This window comes from Bombina bombina, chromosome 7 (genome assembly GCF_027579735.1).
Source record: "Bombina bombina isolate aBomBom1 chromosome 7, aBomBom1.pri, whole genome shotgun sequence".
NCBI lineage: Eukaryota > Metazoa > Chordata > Amphibia > Anura > Bombinatoridae > Bombina > Bombina bombina.
Genome location: NC_069505.1, coordinates 231,660,371 through 231,683,804, shown reverse-complemented (window position 1 = coordinate 231,683,804; position 23,434 = coordinate 231,660,371). Strand labels below are relative to the sequence as shown.

The following is a 23,434-nucleotide window of genomic DNA, read 5'->3' as shown; positions in this document are numbered from 1 at the left end:
ATCAGTCTCTAGCATGTAAGTGTGTTAGGGTCTTGCCCCTGCACATATTAACCAATCACTCTCCAGCATGTAGGTGTGTTAGGGTCTTGCTCCTGCACATATTAACCAATCACTCTTTAGCATGTAGGTGTGTTAGGGTCTTGCTCCTGCACATATTAACCAATCACTCTCTAGCATGTAGGTGTGTTAGGGTCTTGCTCCTGCACATATCAACCAATCACTCTCTAGCATGTAGGTGTGTCCGGGTCTTGCTCCTGCACATATCAACCAATCACTCTCTAGCATGTAGGTGTGTTAGGGTCTTGCTCCTGCACATATTAACCAATCAGTCTCTAGCATGTAGGTGTGTTAGGGTCTTGCTCCTGCACATATTAGCCAATCACTCTCTAGCATGTAGGTGTGTTAGGGTATTTCTCCTGCACATATTAATCAATCAGTCTCTAGCATGTAGGTGTGCTAGGGTCTTGCTCCTGCACATTTTAACCAATCACTCTCTAGCATGTAGGTGTGTTAGGGTCTTGCCCCTGCACATATCAACTAATCACTCTCCAGCATGTAGGTGTGTCAGGGTCTTGCTCCTGCACATATCAACCAATCACTTTCTAGCAAGTAGGTGTGTTAAGGTCTTGTTCCTGCACATATCAACTAATCACTCTCTAGCATGTAGGTGTTAGGGTCTTGCTCCTGCACATATCAACCAATCACTCTTTAGCATGTAGGTGTGTCAGGGTCTTGCTCCTGCACAGATTAACCAATCACTCTCTAGCATGTAGGTGTGTAAGAGTCTTGCTCCTGCACATATTAACCAATCACTCTCTAGCATGTAGGTGTGTTAGGGTCTTGCTCCTGCACATATCAACCAATCACTCTCTAGCATGTAGTTGTGTCCGGGTCTTGCTCCTGCACATATCAACCAATCACTCTCTAGCATGTAGGTGTGTTAGGGTCTTGCTCCTGCACATATTAACCAATCAGTCTCTAGCATGTAGGTGTGTTAGGGTCTTGCTCCTGCACATATTAGCCAATCACTCTCTAGCATGTAGGTGTGTTAGGGTATTTCTCCTGCACATATTAACCAATCAGTCTCTAGCATGTAGGTGTGTTAGGGTCTTGCTCCTGCACATATTAGCCAATCACTCTCTAGCATGTAGGTGTGTTAGGGTATTTCTCCTGCACATGTATAACATTTCTTTATGTAAAAAATGTGACATTAAAAGGGACATTTTTTTATTTATTTATGCATCACATATTCATTATTCACTACATTTAAAAATATCTGCAAGCAAAATACATACGACCAGTTAGGAACAAATATACATTTGCACCTCCACATATCAGCCAATTGCTCTCTAGCATGTAGGTGTCAGGGTCTTGTTAATGCACATATTAACCAATTACTCTCTAGCATGTAGGTGTTAGAGTCTTGCTCCTGCACATATTAACCAATGACTCTCCAGCATGTAGGTTTGTTAGGGTCTTGTTCCTGCACATATTAACCAATCAGTCTCTAGCATGTAAGTGTGTTAGGGTCTTGCCCCTGCACATATTAACCAATCACTCTCCAGCATGTAGGTGTGTTAGGGTCTTGCTCCTGCACATATTAACCAATCACTCTCTAGCATGTAGGTGTGTTAGGGTCTTGCTCCTGCACATATTAACCAATCACTCTCTAGCATGTAGGTGTGTTAGGGTCTTGCTCCTGCACATATCAACCAATCACTCTCTAGCATGTAGGTGTGTCCGGGTCTTGCTCCTGCACATATCAACCAATCACTCTCTAGCATGTAGGTGTGTTAGGGTCTTGCTCCTGCACATATTAACCAATCAGTCTCTAGCATGTAGGTGTGTTAGGGTCTTGCTCCTGCACATATTAGCCAATCACTCTCTAGCATGTAGGTGTGTTAGGGTATTTCTCCTGCACATATTAATCAATCAGTCTCTAGCATGTAGGTGTGCTAGGGTCTTGCTCCTGCACATTTTAACCAATCACTCTCTAGCATGTAGGTGTGTTAGGGTCTTGCCCCTGCACATATCAACTAATCACTCTCCAGCATGTAGGTGTGTCAGGGTCTTGCTCCTGCACATATCAACCAATCACTTTCTAGCAAGTAGGTGTGTTAAGGTCTTGTTCCTGCACATATCAACTAATCACTCTCTAGCATGTAGGTGTTAGGGTCTTGCTCCTGCACATATCAACCAATCACTCTTTAGCATGTAGGTGTGTCAGGGTCTTGCTCCTGCACAGATTAACCAATCACTCTCTAGCATGTAGGTGTGTAAGAGTCTTGCTCCTGCACATATTAACCAATCACTCTCTAGCATGTAGGTGTGTTAGGGTCTTGCTCCTGCACATATCAACCAATCACTCTCTAGCATGTAGTTGTGTCCGGGTCTTGCTCCTGCACATATCAACCAATCACTCTCTAGCATGTAGGTGTGTTAGGGTCTTGCTCCTGCACATATTAACCAATCAGTCTCTAGCATGTAGGTGTGTTAGGGTCTTGCTCCTGCACATATTAGCCAATCACTCTCTAGCATGTAGGTGTGTTAGGGTATTTCTCCTGCACATATTAACCAATCAGTCTCTAGCATGTAGGTGTGTTAGGGTCTTGCTCCTGCACATATTAGCCAATCACTCTCTAGCATGTAGGTGTGTTAGGGTATTTCTCCTGCACATATTAACCAATCAGTCTCTAGCATGTAGGTGTGTTAGGGTATTGCTCCTGCACATTTTAACCAATCACTCTCTAGCATGTAGGTGTGTTAGGGTCTTGCTCCTGCACATATTAACCAATCACTCTCCAGCATGTAGGTTTTATTAACCAATCAGTCTCTAGCATGTAGGTGTGTTAGGGTCTTGCCCCTGCACATATCAACTAATCACTCTCCAGCATGTAGGTGTGTTAGGGTCTTGCTCCTGCACATATCAACCAATCACTCTCTAGCATGTAGGTGTGTTAAGGTCTTGTTCCTGCACATATCAACTAATCACTCTCTAGCATGTAGGTGTTAGGGTCTTGCTCCTGCACATATCAACCAATCACTCTTTAGCATGTAGGTGTGTCAGGGTTTGCTCCTGCACATATTAACCAATCACTCTCTAGCATGTAGGTGTGTAAGAGTCTTGCTCCTGCACATATTAACCAATCACTCTCTAGCATGTAGGTGTGTTAGGGTCTTGCTCCTGCACATATCAACCAATCACTCTCTAGCATGTAGGTGTGTCCGGGTCTTGCTCCTGCACATATCAACCAATCACTCTCTAGCATGTAGGTGTGTTAGGGTCTTGCTCCTGCACATATTAACCAATCAGTCTCTAGCATGTAGGTGTGTTAGGGTCTTGCCCCTGCACATATTAGCCAATCACTCTCTAGCATGTAGGTGTGTTAGGGTATTTCTCCTGCACATATTAACCAATCACTCTCTAGCATGTAGGTGTGTCAGGGTCTTGCTACTGCACATATCAACCAATCACTCTCTAGCATGTAGGTGTGTCAGGGTCTTGCTACTGCACATATCAACCAATCACTCTCCAGCATGTAGGTGTGTTAGGGTCTTGCTCCTGCACATATCAACCAATCACTCTCTAGCATGTAGGTGTGTCAGGGTCTTGCTACTGCACATATCAACCAATCACTCTAGCATGTAGGTGTTAGTGTCTTGCTACTGCACATATCAACCAATCACTCTCTAGCATGTAGGTGTGTTAGTGTCTTGCTCCTGCACATATTAACCAATCACTCTCTAGCATGAAGGTGTGTTAGGGTCTTGCTCCTGCACATATTAACCAATCACTCTCTAGCATGTAGGTGTGTTAGGGTCTTGCTCCTGCACATTTTAACCAATCACTCTCTAGCATGTAGGTGTGTTAGTGTCTTGCTCCTGCACATATCAACCAATCACTCTCCAGCATGTAGGTGTGTTAGAGTCTTGCTCCTGCACATATTAACCAATCAATCTCTAGCATGTAGGTGTGTCAGGGTCTTGCTACTGCACATATCAACCAATCACTCTCTAGCATGTAGGTGTTAGTGTCTTGCTCCTGCACATATCAACCAATCACTCTCTAACATGTAGGTGTGTCAGGGTCTTGCTACTGCACATATCAACCAATCACTCTCCAGCATGTAGGTGTGTTAGGGTCTTGCTCCTGCACATATTAACCAATCACTCTCTAGCATGTAGGTGTGTCAGGGTCTTGCTACTGCACATATCAACCAATCACTCTCTAGCATGTAGGTGTGTCAGGGTCTTGCTACTGCACATATCAACCAATCACTCTCCAGCATGTAGGTGTGTTAGGGTCTTGCTTCTGCACATATCAACCAATCACTCTCTAGCATGTAGGTGTGTCAGGGTCTTGCTACTGCACATATCAACCAATCACTCTCTAGCATGTAGGTGTGTTAGAGTCTTGCTCCTGCATATATTAACCAATCACTCTCTAGCATGAAGGTGTGTTAGGGTCTTGCTCCTGCACATATTAACCAATCACTCTCTAGCATGTAGGTGTGTTAGGGTCTTGCTCCTGCACATATTAACCAATCACTCTCTAGAATGTAGGTGTGTTAGTGTCTTGCTCCTGCACATATCAACCAATCACTCTCCAGCATGTAGGTGTGTTAGGGTCTTGCTCCTGCACATATTAACCAATTACTCTCTAGCATGTAGGTGTGTCAGGGTCTTGCTACTGCACATATCAACCAATCACTCTCTAGCATGTAGGTGTGTCAGCGTCTTGCTACTGCACATATCAACCAATCACTCTCCAGCATGTAGGTGTGTTAGGGTCTTGCTCCTGCATATATCAACCAATCACTCTCTAGCATGTAGGTGTGTCAGGGTCTTGCTACTGCACATATCAACCAATCACTCTAGCATGTAGGTGTTAGTGTCTTGCTACTGCACATATCAACCAATCACTCTCTAGCATGTAGGTGTGTTAGTGTCTTGCTCCTGCACATATTAACCAATCACTCTCTAGCATGTAGGTGTGTTAGGGTCTTGCTCCTGCACATATTAACCAATCACTCTCTAGCATGTAGGTGTGTCAGGGTCTTGCTACTGCACATATCTACCAATCACTCTCTAGCATGTAGCAGAGTCAAGGTCTGCATTCCACAGAATGCACTCCAGCCTCTTTTGTGCCAAAGGGACATAGAACTACTGCTGGGTACAACTACAGTAGCATGTTTATTGGTTTCACTGTGCTATTGTTTTACCTCCCCGCCTGTCACTCTCTTCTTAGTTGTTCTCTTTTTATTTTATCCCTTTACAAGTGGTGATTAGTGAAGCTCTGTCCCCTCACATTGGGCGCCGCCATCTTGGAGTTTACGTATTCTCACACCCCATTACACATTCACAGATCAGTGATATTGCTGTCTTCTCGACAAGCCATATTGGGTACTTCAGTTTCGTGTGCACAATACAGAGTGGGAGCTTTACATTTTTGCAGTGTATGTTTTTAAATAAATGAATCCTGAGGGCTTTTTAAAATTATGTTACTTTTAAACTATGTAAAAAAAAAACCTATAAAAATGTAAAGCTTTCGCTTTCTATTGTGTGTTCTACCTTAAAGTTCCTGACAAAGGTGTCAAAAAGCCGGTAATGTCACAAATCTGGGAAGCGCACTGCTTCTCTCACAGGGTGCAACAAGATGGTGGCTTCCAGTATAAAGATGCAGAGCTTTATCAACTGGCTACTGTAATGTGTTACAATAAGAGAGCTGCAGGTACAGGAAGTTTAGATTATAGCACAGCGAGTGGTAACCACACTACCGAAGTTGCACCCAGGAGTTTTGTGCTTTTAAGAAACCTACCAGTCTTTACTTTCTGTACTTATAAGAGCTGAATCTTCCTTGAGCCAAAAACAAAGTTAAACTCCTTCCACTTAGATCTGTTTACTTCTCAGGACAACAGACCAGTTCATTAATGACTTTGTTAACATACAGCATAAGATATAGTGCAGTTTCATGATTAAAGGCCCCAGGCAGGAGACAACAGGCATTTAGCAATGACACAATCTGTCATTTTTGGATGTATGGAGTGTGCCACAAAACAGCTGCATCAATCTGGCCTCACGGCACTCAACAGAACAAAAGCAGATTCATATTGACACTGAATGCCGGGATAACACGCACAGCGTACAGTTGGACTTTTTCGTCAGAGCATGTCAAGTTTTGTTATGATTTGGCTTTTTTGTACTGTAGCAGCGTTTCGTTTCTGACACATATTAGGAATTAAACACATCATTATTAAACACGCTAGCTTTTTCTAACTTGATAGTAAAGTTAAACATTAATGTGTCAGATAGAGCACGTCCTTTAGAACAACTCTTCAATTTATATAAGCAAAAAAAAATGTTTTTCTCTTTATATAATTTGTTGAAGAGTAAACCTAGGTAGGTTGATAAGAGCTTAGGAGTGTGCATGTGCATTTAGCATTTTTTGGCACTGGTGTTTGTAACTATGTATAACATTACTTTAAACATTGTTGCAAACTCTGCTACCTGATGGCTAGCAAACGTGCACCCTCCTGAGCTTACTTATAATTATTCTTTAACAAAGGATATCAAAAGAACTAAGCAACCTTCATAAAATTTTAGGCTCCATCCAATCCAGTTAATTTTAATTTTGACGTTACTGCCCCTTTAAAGTATTAATAAAGTTGTATGATTTTGCGTGTCCATTTCCACATCCTAAATCTCTTTATTCAAAGAACATAAAATAGTAAAAAGAAAATTGCATTGTTAATTGCATATAACCGTGTATTTAACCCCTGCACATAGGTTAAACACATCATTAAATTCAGCTCTACGGCAGCAACAACTTTTCAATTTACTTCTATTATCTTATTTGCTGAATTCTTTTGTTATCCTTTGTTGAAGGAGCAGCAATTCACTGATGGGAGCTAGCTGAACACCTCTAGTGAGCCAATGAAAAGAACCATATATGAGTAACTGTCAATCGGTATATTAGCACCCAACAGTGCCCTAGGTATGCTTTTCAACAAAGGAAACCAAGAGAACAAAGCAAATTAGCTAATAAAAGTAAATTGGAAAGTTGTTTAAAATTGCATGCTCTATCTCAGTCATGGGGGAAAAAATGAGTTTTATGTCATTTTAACTATGTGTTTAATCCCATTTTCATATGCCATAACCTTACTTTTCCATAAGGCCATACAGCATAAGTGGGTCATTTGTCAGCAGGATGTGTGTTACAATCCTATGTATATAAATAGATTATGTAGATTAGATCCAGATAGAGAAGAACAGATCAGCTAGCTGAAGAGGACCACTCACTGAGTTGCTTGTGGGGATTGCTAGGGACATCATTTAGGGCCATGTTGTTCTAGGGTGGAGCACAAGGATGATACACCCCTCGCCTATTCATTACTGTATCACCCCCAAACCACAAAGGTGTCCGCTGGCTTGAACTCATTAGGTGGTTACTTTTTCATACACCCAGAACAAGAGAAATTAAATAAAAAAAGGAATACATAGAGGAAATTGAGGTCTACAATTTTACTCTGCACCCTCTGTAGCTTTGAGGCCTATTTAACAACGGTCTGTCGGATCTGATACGATAGTGCGGATCAGGTCTGACAGACCTCGCTGAATGCGGAAAGCAATACGCTCTCCGTATTCAGCATTGCACCAGCAGCTCTTGTGAGCTGCTGGTGCAACGCCACCCCCTGCAGATTCGCGGCCAATCGGCCACCAGCAGAGGGTTATCAATCAACCCGATCGTACTCGATCGGGTTGATTTGTGGTGATGTCTATCGCCTCCTCAGAGCAGGCGGACAGGTTATGGAGCAGCGGTCTTTAGACCGTTGCTTCATAACTGCTGTTTCTGGCGAGCCTGCATATGTGTGAACCCAAATGCATGTTTATACCACATCCATAAATAAATATGTGTATCCTCTTAGAAAGCACTAACACTAAGAAGCAGTATCAATCTTTGATTTAATGAAACTATGTATTATTTTACTTGCATAACCTTTACAGGGGAAACCTTTTTTGGGGGAAAAATGAAAACGTAATACATTTAAAGAAAATAATTTTTATGAGCCTCTAAACTAATTAAAGGGACAGTCTAATCAAATCAAACTTTTATGATTCAGATAGGGCATGTAATTTTAAACCACTTTCCAATTTACTTTTATCATCAAATTTGCCATGTTCTCTTGGTATTCTTTGTTGGAAGCTAAACCTGGGTAGGCTCATATGCTAATTTCTAAGCCACTGAAGCCACCTCTTATCTCAGTGCATTTGTTATTATTGTTATCAGTTATTTGTAGAGTGCCAACAGATTCCGCAGCGCTATATTCATAGGCATGATATGCAAGGTAATATTTATAGAGATCAAGTGGGTAGAGGGCCCTGCCGAGAGTTGCACTTTTGTAGTCAGCTCTCATGAGAGTGATCTGCAAACAGCTGGACTCATAGGCTTACATGCTAAGGGGATTCAAGGGGATAACAATGGAGGAGAGGAACTGGGGTTAGGAAACATTAGTGTAGGTTGTATGATTTCCAGAATAGTAGAGTCTTTAGGGAGCGCTTGAAACTTTTAAAACTAGAAGAGATTCTTGTGGAGCATGGCAGAGGAGTTCCACAAGATAGGGGCTAGTCAGTTTTTCACCACTAGACATTGCTAGTTCATGTGTGCCACATAGATACCATTGTGCTCACTCCCATGTAGTTATTTATGAGTCAGCACTGATGGGCTAAAATTCATGTCTCTCAAAAGAACTGCGATAAGCTAATGCCTAAGGCCGTGAAGACCGCTTCTTATCTCAGTGCATTTTATTAGCTTTTCACAGGTAGACAGTGCTACTTCATGTGTGTCACATAGATAACATTGTGCTCACTGAGATAAGGGGCAGTCTGCAGAGGCTTGGATACAAGGTAATCACAGAGGTAAAAATTATATTAATATAACAGTTTTTTTATGCAAAAACTGGGAAATGGGTAATAAAGGGACTATCAATCTTTTTAAACAATACAAATTCAGGGGTAGACTGTCCCTTTAAGACAAATATAAAATACATAAGTCATTGAACATATGGACATCAGATTAATTTGGTGACCACTCTTACCTGAAAACCTAAACAGCGTTGAAAGTCTGAATGCCACAGAATGGTGATATTTTGTCAGGTATATAGAGGCGGTGGAAATTCTTACAAAATAGCCACGTTTGGAAAAACATTCAAAAGCATTGTACCCAGAAATCCAGGTGTTTTTGTGGATTATAAATGTTGATCTGTTCTGAAATTCTTCATTCTTCTGCCACTTGGAAATCAGAAGAGTTCCGTTTCTCCCTAAATGCAGGAAGTAGTTTGGACGATCTGCAACTTCAAATGACACTAAGTTCCGATCTGGGGGACAATGGAAAATATAATGTTAGCAAATATTCCCCCTTGATCTCAACAAATACACATTTTATTCAGTAGTTTACAGAAGTGCATCCCCAGCTGCAACACATAACTAGTAATGATCTACAATTATAATATATACAAAAATAAAAGGCAATAATGAGTATCCCAGAATTAGAGAAATTCACTTCTGATCTATGAACCAAAGAACACATACAGGCATAAGATACTTGTTTTGGTTTCCAGGAATAGGAATTATATTTTAACATAGAGTTTTAGTGAATATAAATGCAGCAATATTTGGAAATATCTGAATAACAAACACATACAACAGCCACTCATATATAATCCTTATTGTGTCTCTTACTTTAAAAACAAAACAGAAAAGCATTTCAGAAAGTAGCAAATAATATTTATGATTCCCTCTTTCTGAAAACGTAAGTTAGGGTTAATACTGTAAATTGTATTCTGAAGTGTATGAGGAGCCAGTGTAGAGACTGGCAGAGAGGAGCAGCTGATGTAGATCGGCGACTTAGGTGGATGAGTCTAGCAGAAGCATTCATAATAGATTGGAGGGAGGAGAGGCAGTGTTTTGGAAGGATTGGCCATTTTGAAGTAGATTGAAATAATCAATGCGTGACAAAATGAGGGAATTAATTAGTATTTTTCTAGTTTTTGGAGTAAGGAAGGGGCGAATTCTGAAAAATTTTGCGTAGGTGTGAACGGCAGGATTTGGTAAGTGCTTGTATATGTGGGTTGAATGTGAGTTCTGAGTCAAGTGTAACTCCAAGACAGCGGACCTGGGTTGAGGTGTTGTGAATAGAGTCTTCAACTGTCAGAGAAATGCCAGGTGTTGGATGTCTCAAGAGGGGGGGCGGGGGATAAGAAGCAGCTCAGTTTTGGACAGATTGAGTTGGAGGTAGTGTGAAGACATCCAAGAGGAAATTGCAGAGAGGCAGTTGGAAATCTGGTTGAGTAAAGAGGGAGAGATATCAGGAGAGGAAAGATTGATATGGGTATCATCAGCATATAGGTGGTACCAAAGAAGGCTATAAGTTTTCCAAGGGAAGATGTATAGAGAGAGAAAAGCAAGGGGCCCAAGACAGAGCCTTGCAGTACTCCAACTGAGAGAGGCATAGGATCACAAGATATGTTAAAGGAAACTAAAAATTAGCAGTTTGAGAGATATGAGGCAAACCAGGAGAGGGCTGTGTCTCGGATGCCAAATTAATGTAGTAATTTTAAGAGGAGAGGATGGTCGACTGTGTCAAAAGCAGCGGATAGGTCAAGAAGAATTAGTAAGGAGTAGTGGTCTTTTGCTTTAGCTGATAACAGGTCATTTGTTACTTTAGTAAGAGCAGTTTCTGTTGAGTGTTTAGGGCGGAAACCAGATTGTAGTGGATCAAATGAGTTAGTTGTGAGAAATTGAGTTATTATAGACCAGTTGTTCCAATAATTTAAAGCAAAGAGAAGTATGGAGACTGGTCGACAGTTACAAGGGGTGGAGGGGTCAAGTGAGGGCTTTTTTAGGATTGCTATGATTGATGCATTCTTGAATGTATCAGGAAATGTGCCAGCAGTGAGAGATTGGTTAAAGAGATGAGTTAGGGTTCGGGTTAGTGAAGCAGAGAGAAAGGGAAGAATTTGTGAAGGAATAGGGTCAAGTGGGCAGGTTGTGAGATGAGCCAAGGATAGGAGTACAGAAACTTCTTCCTCTGTTACAAGAGGAAGGAAGCATAGAGTTTTGTTTAATAGAAGAAGGTGGGTAGGATTGCTGAGTTTGAGAGGTGTGAGGTGCAGATATCTTTTCGAATGGTGTCAATTTTATTTTTGAAGTGATCAGCAATAATCTGAGCAGTGAGGTTGGTAGTGGGCTGGGGTGCAGGCAGACGTAGAAGGGAGTTAAAGGTTGAGAACAGCTTTCTGGGGTTGAATGAAACAAGGGAGGAGAAATAGACTTGTTTGGCCCGGCTGAGCGTAGAGTTGTAGGACTTAAGGATGAATTTATAATGCCGGAAATCAGCACAGGTGCGTGATTTCCTCCACTGCCGTACAGCAGTCCGTAAACATCGCTGAAGATATCTGGTCTGTTTGGTGTTTCACGGTTGCCGTCGAGTGATTGATGTACGTCGAAGTGTGGAGGGTGCAGCTTTCTAAAGTGTTGATTTTAGTGCCGATTTATACTGTAAAGCCACAAGGTTTGGGCAAGAGAGGGATGAGCAGAGGATTCAGTTGAGTGAAAAAGTCTGTGAGATCCAAGTCATTTAAATTCCTGCAAGGTAGCAGTTGTTTGGGGACTTGCAAAGATGTAGTAGCTAGAGTAAGAGAAAAAGTTAGTAGATGGTGGTCAGAGAGAGGAAAGGGGAAGTTAAGGAAGTTGGAAACGGCACAGAGATTAGTGAAGACTAAGTCTATGGAGTTGCCTTCACAGTGGGTTGGAGATGTTCTCCACTGGGAAAGGCCAAAAGATGTGGTAAAGGATAGAAGTTTAGAGGCAGCAGGCATGTTAGGATTATCAACTGGTATGTTGATGTCCCCTAAGATAAGAGAAAGGACATTTCAAGAGAGAAAATGTGAAAGCTAGGCTTCAAAGTGGTCCAGAAATTGTGATGCTGGGCCAGGGGGGCAATAGATAACTGCAACACGAAGAGATACAGGGGAGAAGAGGTGAATAGCATGAACTTCAAAAGATGAGAGGGCAAAAGAGGGGGTGAAGGAATGCAGTGAAAGGTACTGTGTGGAGAAAGGATAATTCTTACTCCCCCTCCTTGTTTTTCTCCAGGTCTGGGAGTGTGACTAAAGTGCAGGCCGCCATAGGACAGAGAGGCTACAGCAGTTGTGTTAGAGGAGGAAAGCCAAGTTTCAGTGAGGGCTAACAGGTTAAGTAAACGTGAAATAAATAGGTTGTGTATAGATATAAGCTTATTGCATACAGAGCGTGCATTCCAATGGGCACAAGAGAATTGGGGTGTACTAACAGAGGTGCAGCTAATGAGGTTTAGAGGGTTATGTGGGCAAGGTGTATGAGGTGTCGAAAGGAGATGAGAATGTGTCTTATGCGAGTGTTTAAGTTTAGAATCAGTGAAGCATGGCTGGATGAGGGATGTGAGTTAGGAAGAGAGTTCATGTGTATTGTAGAGGGGGAAGGTAGACGAGAAGGGGACATTTGAATTGTGCTGTTTCTGAGAGGAAGAGCTGTGACTTTAAGGAGAAGGGAGGGAAAGGTTAATGCAGACATTAGAAAGTGTAGCATGTTTCCAGTTAATTTAGGAAGATTTAAATGCACTTGTTTCTGTGTTGTCCACTCCTTTGTCTAACTCCTTGTTATAACTCCCTACACTTATGTACTAACACACTCCTTGTTATAACTCCCTACACTTATGTACTAACTCCTTGTTATAACTCTCTACACTTATGTACTAACCCCTTGTTATAACTCCCTACACTTATGTACTAACACACTCCTTGTTATAACTCCCTACACTTATGTACTAACACACTCCTTGTTATAACTCCCTACACTTATGTACTAAAACACTCTTTCTTATAACTCCCTATATTTTTATACTAACACACTCCTTGTTATAACTCCCTACACTTATGTATTAACTCCTTGTTATAACTCCCTACACTTATGTATGAACTCTTTGTTATAACTCCCTACACTTATGTGCTAACTCCTTGTTATAACTCCCTACACTTATGTATTAACTTCTTGTTATAACTCCCAACACTTATGTACTAACACACTCCTTGTAATAACTCCCTAGACTTATGTACTAACTACTTGTTAGAACTCCCTACACTTATGTACTAACTCCTATTTATAACTCCCTATACTTATGTATTAACTCCTTGTTATAACTCCCTACACATGAACTAACACACTCCTTGTTATAAATACCTACACTTATGAACTAGCTCATTGTTATAAAACCCTACACGTATGAACTAGCTCCTTGTTATAACTCCCTACACTTATGTACTAACTCCTTGTTATAACTCCCTACACTTATGTACTAACTCCTTGTTATAACTCCTTAAACGTATGTACTAACATACTCCTTGTAATAACTCCCTACACTTATGTACTAACAACTCCTTGATATAACTCCCTACACTTATGTACTAACACACTCCTTGTTATAACTCCCTACACTTATGTATTAGCTCCTTGTTGTAACTCCCTACATGTATGTACTAACACACTCGTTGTTATAACTCCCTACACTTATGAACTAACACACTCCTTGTTATAACTCCCTACACTTATGTACTAACATACTCCTTGTTATAACTCCCTACACTTATGAACTAACTCCTTGTTATAACTCCCTACACTTATGTACTAACCAATCCTTGTTATAACTCCTTACACTTATGTACTAACAACTTGTTATACCTCCCTACACTTATGTACTAACACACTCCTTGTTATAACTCCCTACACTTATGTACTAATACACTCTTTCTTATAACTCCCTACACTTATGTTTTAACTCCTTGTTATAACTCCCTACACTTATGTACTAACACATTCCTTGTTATAACTCCCTATACTTATGTACTAACTCCTTGTTATAACTCCCTACACTTATGTACTAACTCCTTGTTATATCTCCCTACATGTATGTACTAACACACTCCTTGTTATAACTCCCTATACTTATGTACTATCTCCTTGCTATAACACCCTACAGTTATGTACTAATTCCTTGTTATAAATCCCTATACTTATGAACTAACTCCTTGATATAACTCCCTACACTTATGTTCTAACACACTCATTGTTATAACTCTCTACACTTATGTACTAACACCTTGTTATAACTCCCTAAACTTATATACTAACATCCTTGTTATAACTCTCTACACTTATGTTCTAACCCACTCCTTGCTGTAACTCCCTACACTTATGTACTAACACCTTGTTATAACTCCCTACACTTATGAACTAACACACTCCTTGTTATAACTCCCTACACTTATGTACTAACTCCTTGTTATAACTCCCTACACTTATGTACTAATACCTTGTTATAAATCCCTATACTTATGAACTAACTCCTTGATATAACTCCCTACACTTATGTTCTAACACACTCATTGTTATAACTCTCTACACTTATGTACTAACACCTTGTTATAACTCCCTAAACTTATATACTAACATCCTTGTTATAACTCTCTACACTTATGTTCTAACCCACTCCTTGCTGTAACTCCCTACACTTATGTACTAACACCTTGTTATAACTCCCCACACTTATGAACTAACACACTCCTTGTTATAACTCCCTACACTTAAGTACTAACTCCTTGTTATATCTCCCTACATTTATGTACTAACACACTCCTTATTTTAACTCCCTACAATTATTATCTAACACACTCCTTGTTATAACTTCCTACACTTATGAACTAACACACTCCTTGTTATAACTCTCTACACTTATGTACTAAAACCTTGTTATAACTCCCTACACTTATGTACTAACTCCTTGTTATAACTCCCTACACTTATGTACTAACTCCTTGTTATAACTCCCTACTCTTATGTACGAACACACTCCTTGTTATAACTCCCTACACTTTTGTACTAACAACTCCTTGTTATAACTCCCTAGACTTTTGTACTAACAACTCATCGTTATAACTCCCTACACTTATGTACTAACTCCTTGTTATAACTCCCTACACTTATATACTAACTCCTTATTATAACTCCCTAAACTTATGTACTAACTCCTTGTTATAACTCCCTACACTTATGTACTAACTCCTTGTTATAACTCCCTACACTTATGTTCTAAAACACTCCTTCTTATAACTCCCTACACTTATGTACTAACTCCTTCTTATAACTCCCTACACTTATGTTCTAAAACACTCCTTCTTATAACTCCCTACACTTATGTACTAACTCCTTGTTATAACTCCCTACACTTATGTACTAACACCTTGTTATAACTCCCTAAACTTATGTACTAACATCCTTGTTATAACTCCCTACACGTATGTACTAACACCTTGTTATAACTCCCTACACTTATGTACTAACACACTCCTTGTTATAACTCCCTACAGTTATGTACTAACACCTTGTTATAACTCCCTACAGTTATGTACTAACTCCTTGTTATAACTCCCTACAGTTATGTACTAACAGACTCCTTGTTATAACTCCCTACACTTATGTACTAACACACTTCTTGTTATAACTTCCTACACTTATGAACTAACTCCTTGTTATAACTCTCTACACTTATGAATTAACACACTCCTTGTTATAACCCCTACACTTATGTACTAGCTCCTTGTTATAACTCCCTACATTTATGTACTAATACCTTGTTATAACTCCCCACACTTATGAACTGACACACTCCTTGTTATAACTTCCTACACTTATGTATTAATACCTTGTTATAACTCCCTACACTTATGAACTAACACACTCCTTGTTATAACTCCCTACACTTATGTACTAACTCCTTGTTATAACTCCCTACACTTATGTACTAATACCTTGTTATAACTCCCTACACTTATGAACTAGCACACTTACAGCTAGATTACAAGTTTTGAGTTGCGGCTTGTAATGCTGAAAAGATGGCATTTTCAGTGTTAAAACAGCACTGCAGCTTTTACATGTGTTGTCGGTATAGGTGTACCGCACACCTTTTAGCCTGTACGCAAAGTCAGTCCCACACACGTAAAAATTATGTTTTTTCATGGGATTCCCATAGCGCTAGTATTACGAGTTTTGCGGTGAGGCTAAAAAGTGAGCGTTACAGCCTAAAACAACAAGATCCGTAACGCCATCTAAAGTCAGTAGTTATGAGTTTTATGCTACAAAGCTGTAACATAAAACTCATAACTAAACTGCTACAAAGTGCACTAAACACCCATAAACTACCTATTAACCCCTAAACCAAGGCCCTCCCCATCACAAACACTATTTAAATATTATTAACCCCTAATCTGCCGTCCGCCCACATCGCCGCTATAATAAACCTATTAACCCCTAAAACGCAAGCCCACCACAATGAAATATACTACAATAAACTATTAACCCCTAAACCGAAAGCCCCCACAACGAAATAAACTAATTAAACTAGTAACCCCTAAACCTAACGACCACCTAACTATATATTAAAATTTCAATTTCTCTATCTTAAATTAAATTAAAACTTACCTGACAAATTAAAAAAATTATTTTAAATTAACAATTAAACTATTATAATTATTAAACTAAAATTAAACTACCAATTAAATAAACTAAACTACCAATTAAAAAAATCCTAACACTACTCTGAAAATTACAAAAAGTATCTATTTACAAAAAAATAAAAACTAACGGCTAGATTATGAGTTTTGCGTTAGAGTCTATGCGGTGCTAACGAGCAGTTTATGCTCACCGCTCACTTACAGACAGCGCTGGTATTACTGGTTTTTACAAACCCGTCGTTAAAAGACAAGAAGTGAGTGTTGAGCAAAATTTTGCTCATTACCGCACTCCAATACCAGAGCTGCTTAAGTCAGCAGGGAGCTGGTGTAACGTGCTCGTGCACAATTTCTCCATAGGAATCAATGGGGAGAGCCGGCTGAAAAAAAGTCTAACACCTGCAAAAAAGCAGTGTTTAGCTCCTAAACACCCCTAATCTTACACTTATTAACCTCTAATCTGCCGCCCCCGACATCGCCGACACCTGCATTATATTATTAACCCCTAATCTGCTGCTCCGGATACCGCCGCCACCTACATTATACTTATGATCCCCTAATCTGCTGCCCCCAACATCGCCGACACCTACATTTATTAACCCCTAATCTGCCGCCCCCAAATGTCGACGTAACCTACCTACACTTATTAACCCCTAATCTGCTGCCCCCAACTTCGCCGCCACTATAATAAACATATTAACCCCTAAACCTAAGTCTAACCCTAACCCCCCTAACTTAAATTTAATTTAAATAAATCTAAATAAAATTACTATAATTAACTAAATTATTTCTATTTAAAACCAAATACTTACCTATAAAATAAACCCTAAGCTAGCTACAGTATAACTAATAATTACATCGTATCTAGTTTAGGGTTTATTTTAATTTTACAGGCAAGTTTATATTTATTTTAACTAGGTAGAATAGTTATTAAATAAACCTAACCTAAGTTTCAATAACACATAACACTACACTATAATTAAATTAATTCCCTAAATTAAATACAATTAAATACAATTAAATAAAATTAGCTAAAGTACAAAAACCCCCACTAAATTACAGAAAATAATAAACAAATTACAAGATATTTAAACTAATTACACCTAATCTAATCCCCCTAACAAAATAAAAAAGCCCCCCCCCCCCGCCAAAAAAAAAGCTCTACCCTACATTAAATTACAACTAGCCCTTAAAAGGGCCTTTTGCGGGGCATTGCCCCAATGTAATCAGCTCTTTTACCTGTAAAAAAAATTACAAATCCCCCCCAACATTAAAACCCACCACCCACACAACCAACCCTACTCTAAAACCCACCCAAAATTAAAATAAACCCTAAGCTAGCTACAATATAACTAATAATTACATCGTATCTAGTTTAGGGTTTATTTTAATTTTACAGGCAAGTTTATATTTATTTTAACTAGGTAGAATAGTTATTAAATAAACCTAACCTAAGTTTCAATAACACATAACACTACACTATAATTAAATTAATTCCCTAAATTAAATACAATTAAATACAATTAAATAAAATTAGCTAAAGTACAAAAACCCCCACTAAATTACAGAAAATAATAAACAAATTACAAGATATTTAAACTAATTACACCTAATCTAATCCCCCTAACAAAATAAAAAAGCCCCCCCCCCCCCGCCAAAAAAAAAGCTCTACCCTACATTAAATTACAACTAGCCCTTAAAAGGGCCTTTTGCGGGGCATTGCCCCAATGTAATCAGCTCTTTTACCTGTAAAAAAAATTACAAATCCCCCCCAACATTAAAACCCACCACCCACACAACCAACCCTACTCTAAAACCCACCCAATACCCCCTTAAAAAAACCTAACACTAACCCCTTGAAGGTCACCTTACCAGGAGAAGTCTTCATCCAACTGGGCCAAAGTCCTCAAAGAATCTGGCAGAAGTGGTCCTCCAGACGGGCAGAAGTCTTCATCCAGACGGCATCTTCTATCTTCATCCATCCGGCGCGGAGCGAGTCCATCTTCAAGACATCCGACGCAAAGCATCCTCTTCTTTCCACAGCGACTGAAGAATGAAGGTACCTTTAAGTGATGTCATCCAAGATGGCATCCCTTCAATTCCAATTGGCTGATAGAATTCTATCAGCCAATCGGAATTAAGGTAGAAAAAATCCTATTGGCTGATGCAATCAGCCAATAGGATCAAGCTGGCATTCTATTGGCTGATCGGAACAGCCAATAGAATGCCAGCTCAATCCTATTGGCTGATTGCATCAGCCAATAGGATTTTTCCTACCTTAATTCCGATTGGCTGATAGAATTCTCTCAGCCAATCGGAGTCTAAGGGACGCCATCTTGGATGACGTCACTTAAAGGAACCTTCATTCTTCAGTCACCATGGAAAAAAGAGGATGCTCCGCATCGGATGTCTTGAAGATGGACCCGTTCCGCGTGGATGGATGAAGATAGAAGATGCCGTCTGGATGAAGACTTCTGCCCTTCTGGAGGACCACTTCTGCCCGTCTGGAGGACCACTTCTGTCGGATTTGTTGAGAACTTCGGCCCGGTTGGATGAAGATTTCTCCCGGTAAGGTGACCTTCAAGGGGTTAGTATTAGGTTTTTTTAAGGGGGTATTGGGTGGGGTTTAGAGTAGGGTTGGGGGGTGGATTTGTAATTTTTTTTACAGGTAAAAGAGCTGATTACTTTGGGGCAATGCCCCGCAAAAGGCCCTTTTAAGGGCTATTTGTAATTTAGTGAAGGGTAGGGCTTTTTTTATTTGGGGGGGGGGGTTATTTTGTTAGGGGGATTAGATTAGGTGTAATTAGTTTAAAAATCTTGTAATTTGTTTATTATTTTCTGTAATTTAGTGTATTTTTTTGTACTTTAGCTAATTTTATTTAATTGTATTTAATTGTATTTAGTTTAGGGAATTAATTTAATTGTAGTGTAGTGTTAGTTGTTAGTGTAACTTAGATTAGGTTTGATTTTACAGGTACATTTGTCTTTATTTTAGCTAGGTAGTTTATTAAATAGTTAATAACTATTTAGTAACTATTCTACCTAGTTAAAATAAATACAAACTTGCCTGTAAAATAAAAATAAACCCTAAACTAGATACAATGTAATTATTAGTTATATTGTAGCTAGCTTAGGGTTTATTTTACAGGTAAGTATTTCGTTTTAAATAGGAATAATTTAGTTAATTATAGTAATTTTATTTAGATTTATTTAAATTATATTTAATTTAGGGGGAATTAGGGGTAGGGTTAGACTTAGATTTAGGGGTTAATAACTTTAGTATAGTGGCGGCGACATTGGGGGCGGCAGATTAGGGGTTAATAAATGTAGATAGGTGTCGGCGATGTTAGGGACGGCAGATTAGGGGTTTATAATATTTAACTAATGTTTGTGAGGTGGGAGTGCGGCAGTTTAGAGGTTAATATATTTATTATAGTGGCGGCAATGTCTAGTTTGGCAGATTAGGGGTTAAAATGTTTATTTTAGTGTTTGCGATGTGGGAGGGCCTCGGTTTAGGGGTTAATAGGTAGTTTATGGGTGTTAGTGTACTTTTTAGCACTTTAGTTAAGAGTTTTATGCTACTGGGTTGTAGTGTAAAACTCTTAACTACTGACTTTAAAATGTGGTACCAGTCTTGACAGGAGAGGGTCTACCGCTCACTTTTTGGAAGACTCGTAATACCAGTGCTATGCAAATTCCATTGAAAAAAAGAGGATGCGCACTTTACGTAAGTGGATTTGCGGTATTTCCAAGTCTGGCCAAAAAAGTGAGCGGTACACCTGTACCTGCAAGACTCGCCTAACACAAAACTCTTAATCTAGGTGGAACTAAATTTAAAAAACCCCACTAAATTATGAAAAATATCAAACAAATTATAAAAAAAAAAAAAAAATACACCTAATCTAATAGCCCTATCAAAATAAAAAAGCCCACCCAAAATAAAAAAAAAATCCTTAGCCTACAATAAACTACCAATGGCCCTTAAAAGGGCCTTTTGTGGGGCATTGCCCCAAAGATATCAGATCTTTTACTTGTAAAAAAATACAAACACCTCCTCCCCAACAGTAAAACCCACCACCCAACCAAGCCCCCCAAATAAAAAACTATCTAAAATAACCTAAGCTAACCATTGCCCTGAAAAGTGCATTTGTATGGGCATTACCCTTAAAAGGGCATTTAGCTCTTTTACTGCCCAGTCCCTAAACTAAACAAGAAACCCACCCAAAAAAACCCTTAAAAAAAACCTAACACCTACCCCCGACGATTCACTTACAGTTGTTGAAGTCCCGCTTGAAGTATCCATCCAGCTGGCAAAGTCCTCTTCCATGCGGCAAGAAGTCTTCATCCAGGCAGCATCTTCGATCATCATCCAGCGGGCGCGGAGCGGGTCCATCATGAAGAAATCCATAATTAGAATTAGCCAATAGAATGAGAGCTGCTTAAATCCTATTGGCTGATTTGAATAGCCAATAGGAATTTAGCAGCCCTAATTCCTATTGGCTGATTCAAATTTTTCAGCCATTAGGAATGCAAGGGACGCCATCTTGAATCGCGCCCCTTGCATTGAAGATTCAGTGTACCGCTGACACCGTATAAAGAGGATGCTCCACGCCGAATGTGTTCAGGATGGACCTGCTCCGCGCCGGCTGGATGAAGATTTCTTGCCAGAGGTATGGGAGGTGGTTACAGGAGCGCTCAGTGAGCTAATAAAAACTAATGGGGAATGATATATAAAGCAGCTGTGTGCTGTATACAGAAATACAATAAAAAATGGATAATGAAAAATGGATTGTATATAGTAAATTATGCAGTAAAAAAAGTTCTACCAAATTTTATAAAAAATCTAATTTATTTTAACAGCACAAGAACTATATATAGATGGACAATATATACAGAAATAAGATAGTTAGAAATAAGGTAGGTTGGCCAACCCAGTATTATAAAACTGTAATATAAAGCAATTTATGTGAAACAATTTTTAGATCTATATTTATAGATCAATAGTTAAAGATCAGTATTATAGATTTGACTATCTGCAGAAAGGTAGGTATACCAGTAAAATAATAATAATACAGACTTATTTTACTGGTATACCTACCTTTCTGCAGATAGTCAAATCAATAATACTGATCTTTAACTATTAATCTATAAATATAGATCTAAAAATTGTTTCACATAAATTGTTTTATATTACAGTTTTATAATACTGGGTTGGCCAACCTACCTTCTAACTATCTTATTTCTGTATATATCGTCCATCTATATATATTTCTGCTGTTAAAATTAATGCTATTTTTTATAAAATTTGGTAGACCTTTTTTACAGCATAATTTACTATACACAATCCATTTTTAATTATCCATTTTTTATTGTATTTCTGTATACAGCATACAGCTGCTTTATATATAAGTCCCTATTAGTTTGTATTAGGTGTGCGCTCCTGTAACCACGTCCCATACCTCTATAAATCTTACTGTTCCTGACAAACACATAGCGCAGGAAATATTAACCCTTTTTTGTTTACTGAAGATTTCTTGCCGCATGGATGAGGACTTTGCCGGCTGGATGAAGACAGAAGAGGCCGCCTGTATGAAGACTTCTTGGCGCATGGATGAGGACTCCTTCAAGTGGGACTTCAACAACTGTAAGTGGATCGTCGGGGGTTAGTGTTAGGTTTGTTTAAGGGTTTTTGGGGTGGGTTTTTTGTTTAGTTTAGGGTCTGGGTGGTAAAAGAGCTAAATGTCTTTTAAGGGCAATGCCCATACAAATTGCCCCTTTCAGGGCAATGGTTAGCTTAGGTTATTTTAGATAGTTTTTTATTTGGGGGGGGGTTGGTTGGGTGGTGGGTTTTACTGTTGGGGGGGAGGTGCTTGTATTTTTTTAACATGTAAAAGAACTGATATTTTTGGGGCAATGCCCCACAAAAGGCCTTTTTAAGGGCCATTGGTAGTTTATTGTAGGCTAGGTTTTTTTATTTTGGGTGGGCTTTTTTATTTTGATAGGGCTATTAGATTATTTGTAATTCTTTTTTATTTTTGGTAATTTGTTTGTTATTTTGTGTAATGTATATTTTTAGGGGGTGTTTTTTTAAAGTAAAAGAGCTGTTTATCTCAGGGCAATGCCCTACAAAAGGCCCTTTTAAGGGCCCCCCAAAAGGCCCTTTTAAGGGCCCTTGGTAGTTTGTGGGGTGGGGGTTTGTATAGTGTTAGGGGGTGTTTGTATTCTTTTTAAAGTAAAAGAGCTGTTTATCTCAGGGCAATGCCCTACAAAAGGCCCTTTTAAGGGCCCTTGGTAGTTTATTCTAGAGTAGGATTTTTTTATTTTGGGTGTTTTTTTAAGGGTATTAGAAAAGGATTAATCTTTATTTTTTTGGATAATTTAGTTTACTTTTTTTTGGTAATGATAGTTTTTTTATTTTTGGTAATGTTAGGTTTTAGTGTAAGGCAGGTTAGGTTTTATTTCACAGGTAAGTTTGTATTTATTTTAACTAGGTAGTTAGTAAATAGTTATTAACTATTACTAACTAGTCTACCTAGTTAAAATAAATGCAAACTTACCTGTGAAATAAAAATAAAACCTAACTTAGCTACAATGTAACAGTTATATTGTAGTTAGCTTAGGTTTTATTTCACAGGTAAGTATTTAGTTAATAATTGTAAATTTAGTTTAGATCTAATTTAATTATGTTAAAGTTGGGGGGTAGGTTTAGGTTTAGGGGTTAATATAGTTTAATTTAGCTTGTTGCGATTGGGGGGGCTGACGGTTTAGGGGTTAATTGGTTTATTTAGTTAATAATTGTACATTTAATTTAGCTATATTTATATTATGTTAAAGTT

The 23,434-nt window shown here is 38.9% G+C and overlaps 1 protein-coding gene across 1 annotated transcript in view; it reads right to left on the bottom strand.

Annotated features, from left to right (window-relative positions):
* The window catches only part of OTOG (otogelin), a 576,525-nt gene that overhangs the window by 220,644 nt on the left and 332,447 nt on the right, over positions 1 to 23,434 (bottom strand). Inside the window, 1 exon segment of the mRNA XM_053689346.1 lies at positions 9,096 to 9,374. Within this exon segment, the coding sequence (XP_053545321.1) occupies positions 9,096 to 9,374 (279 nt within the window).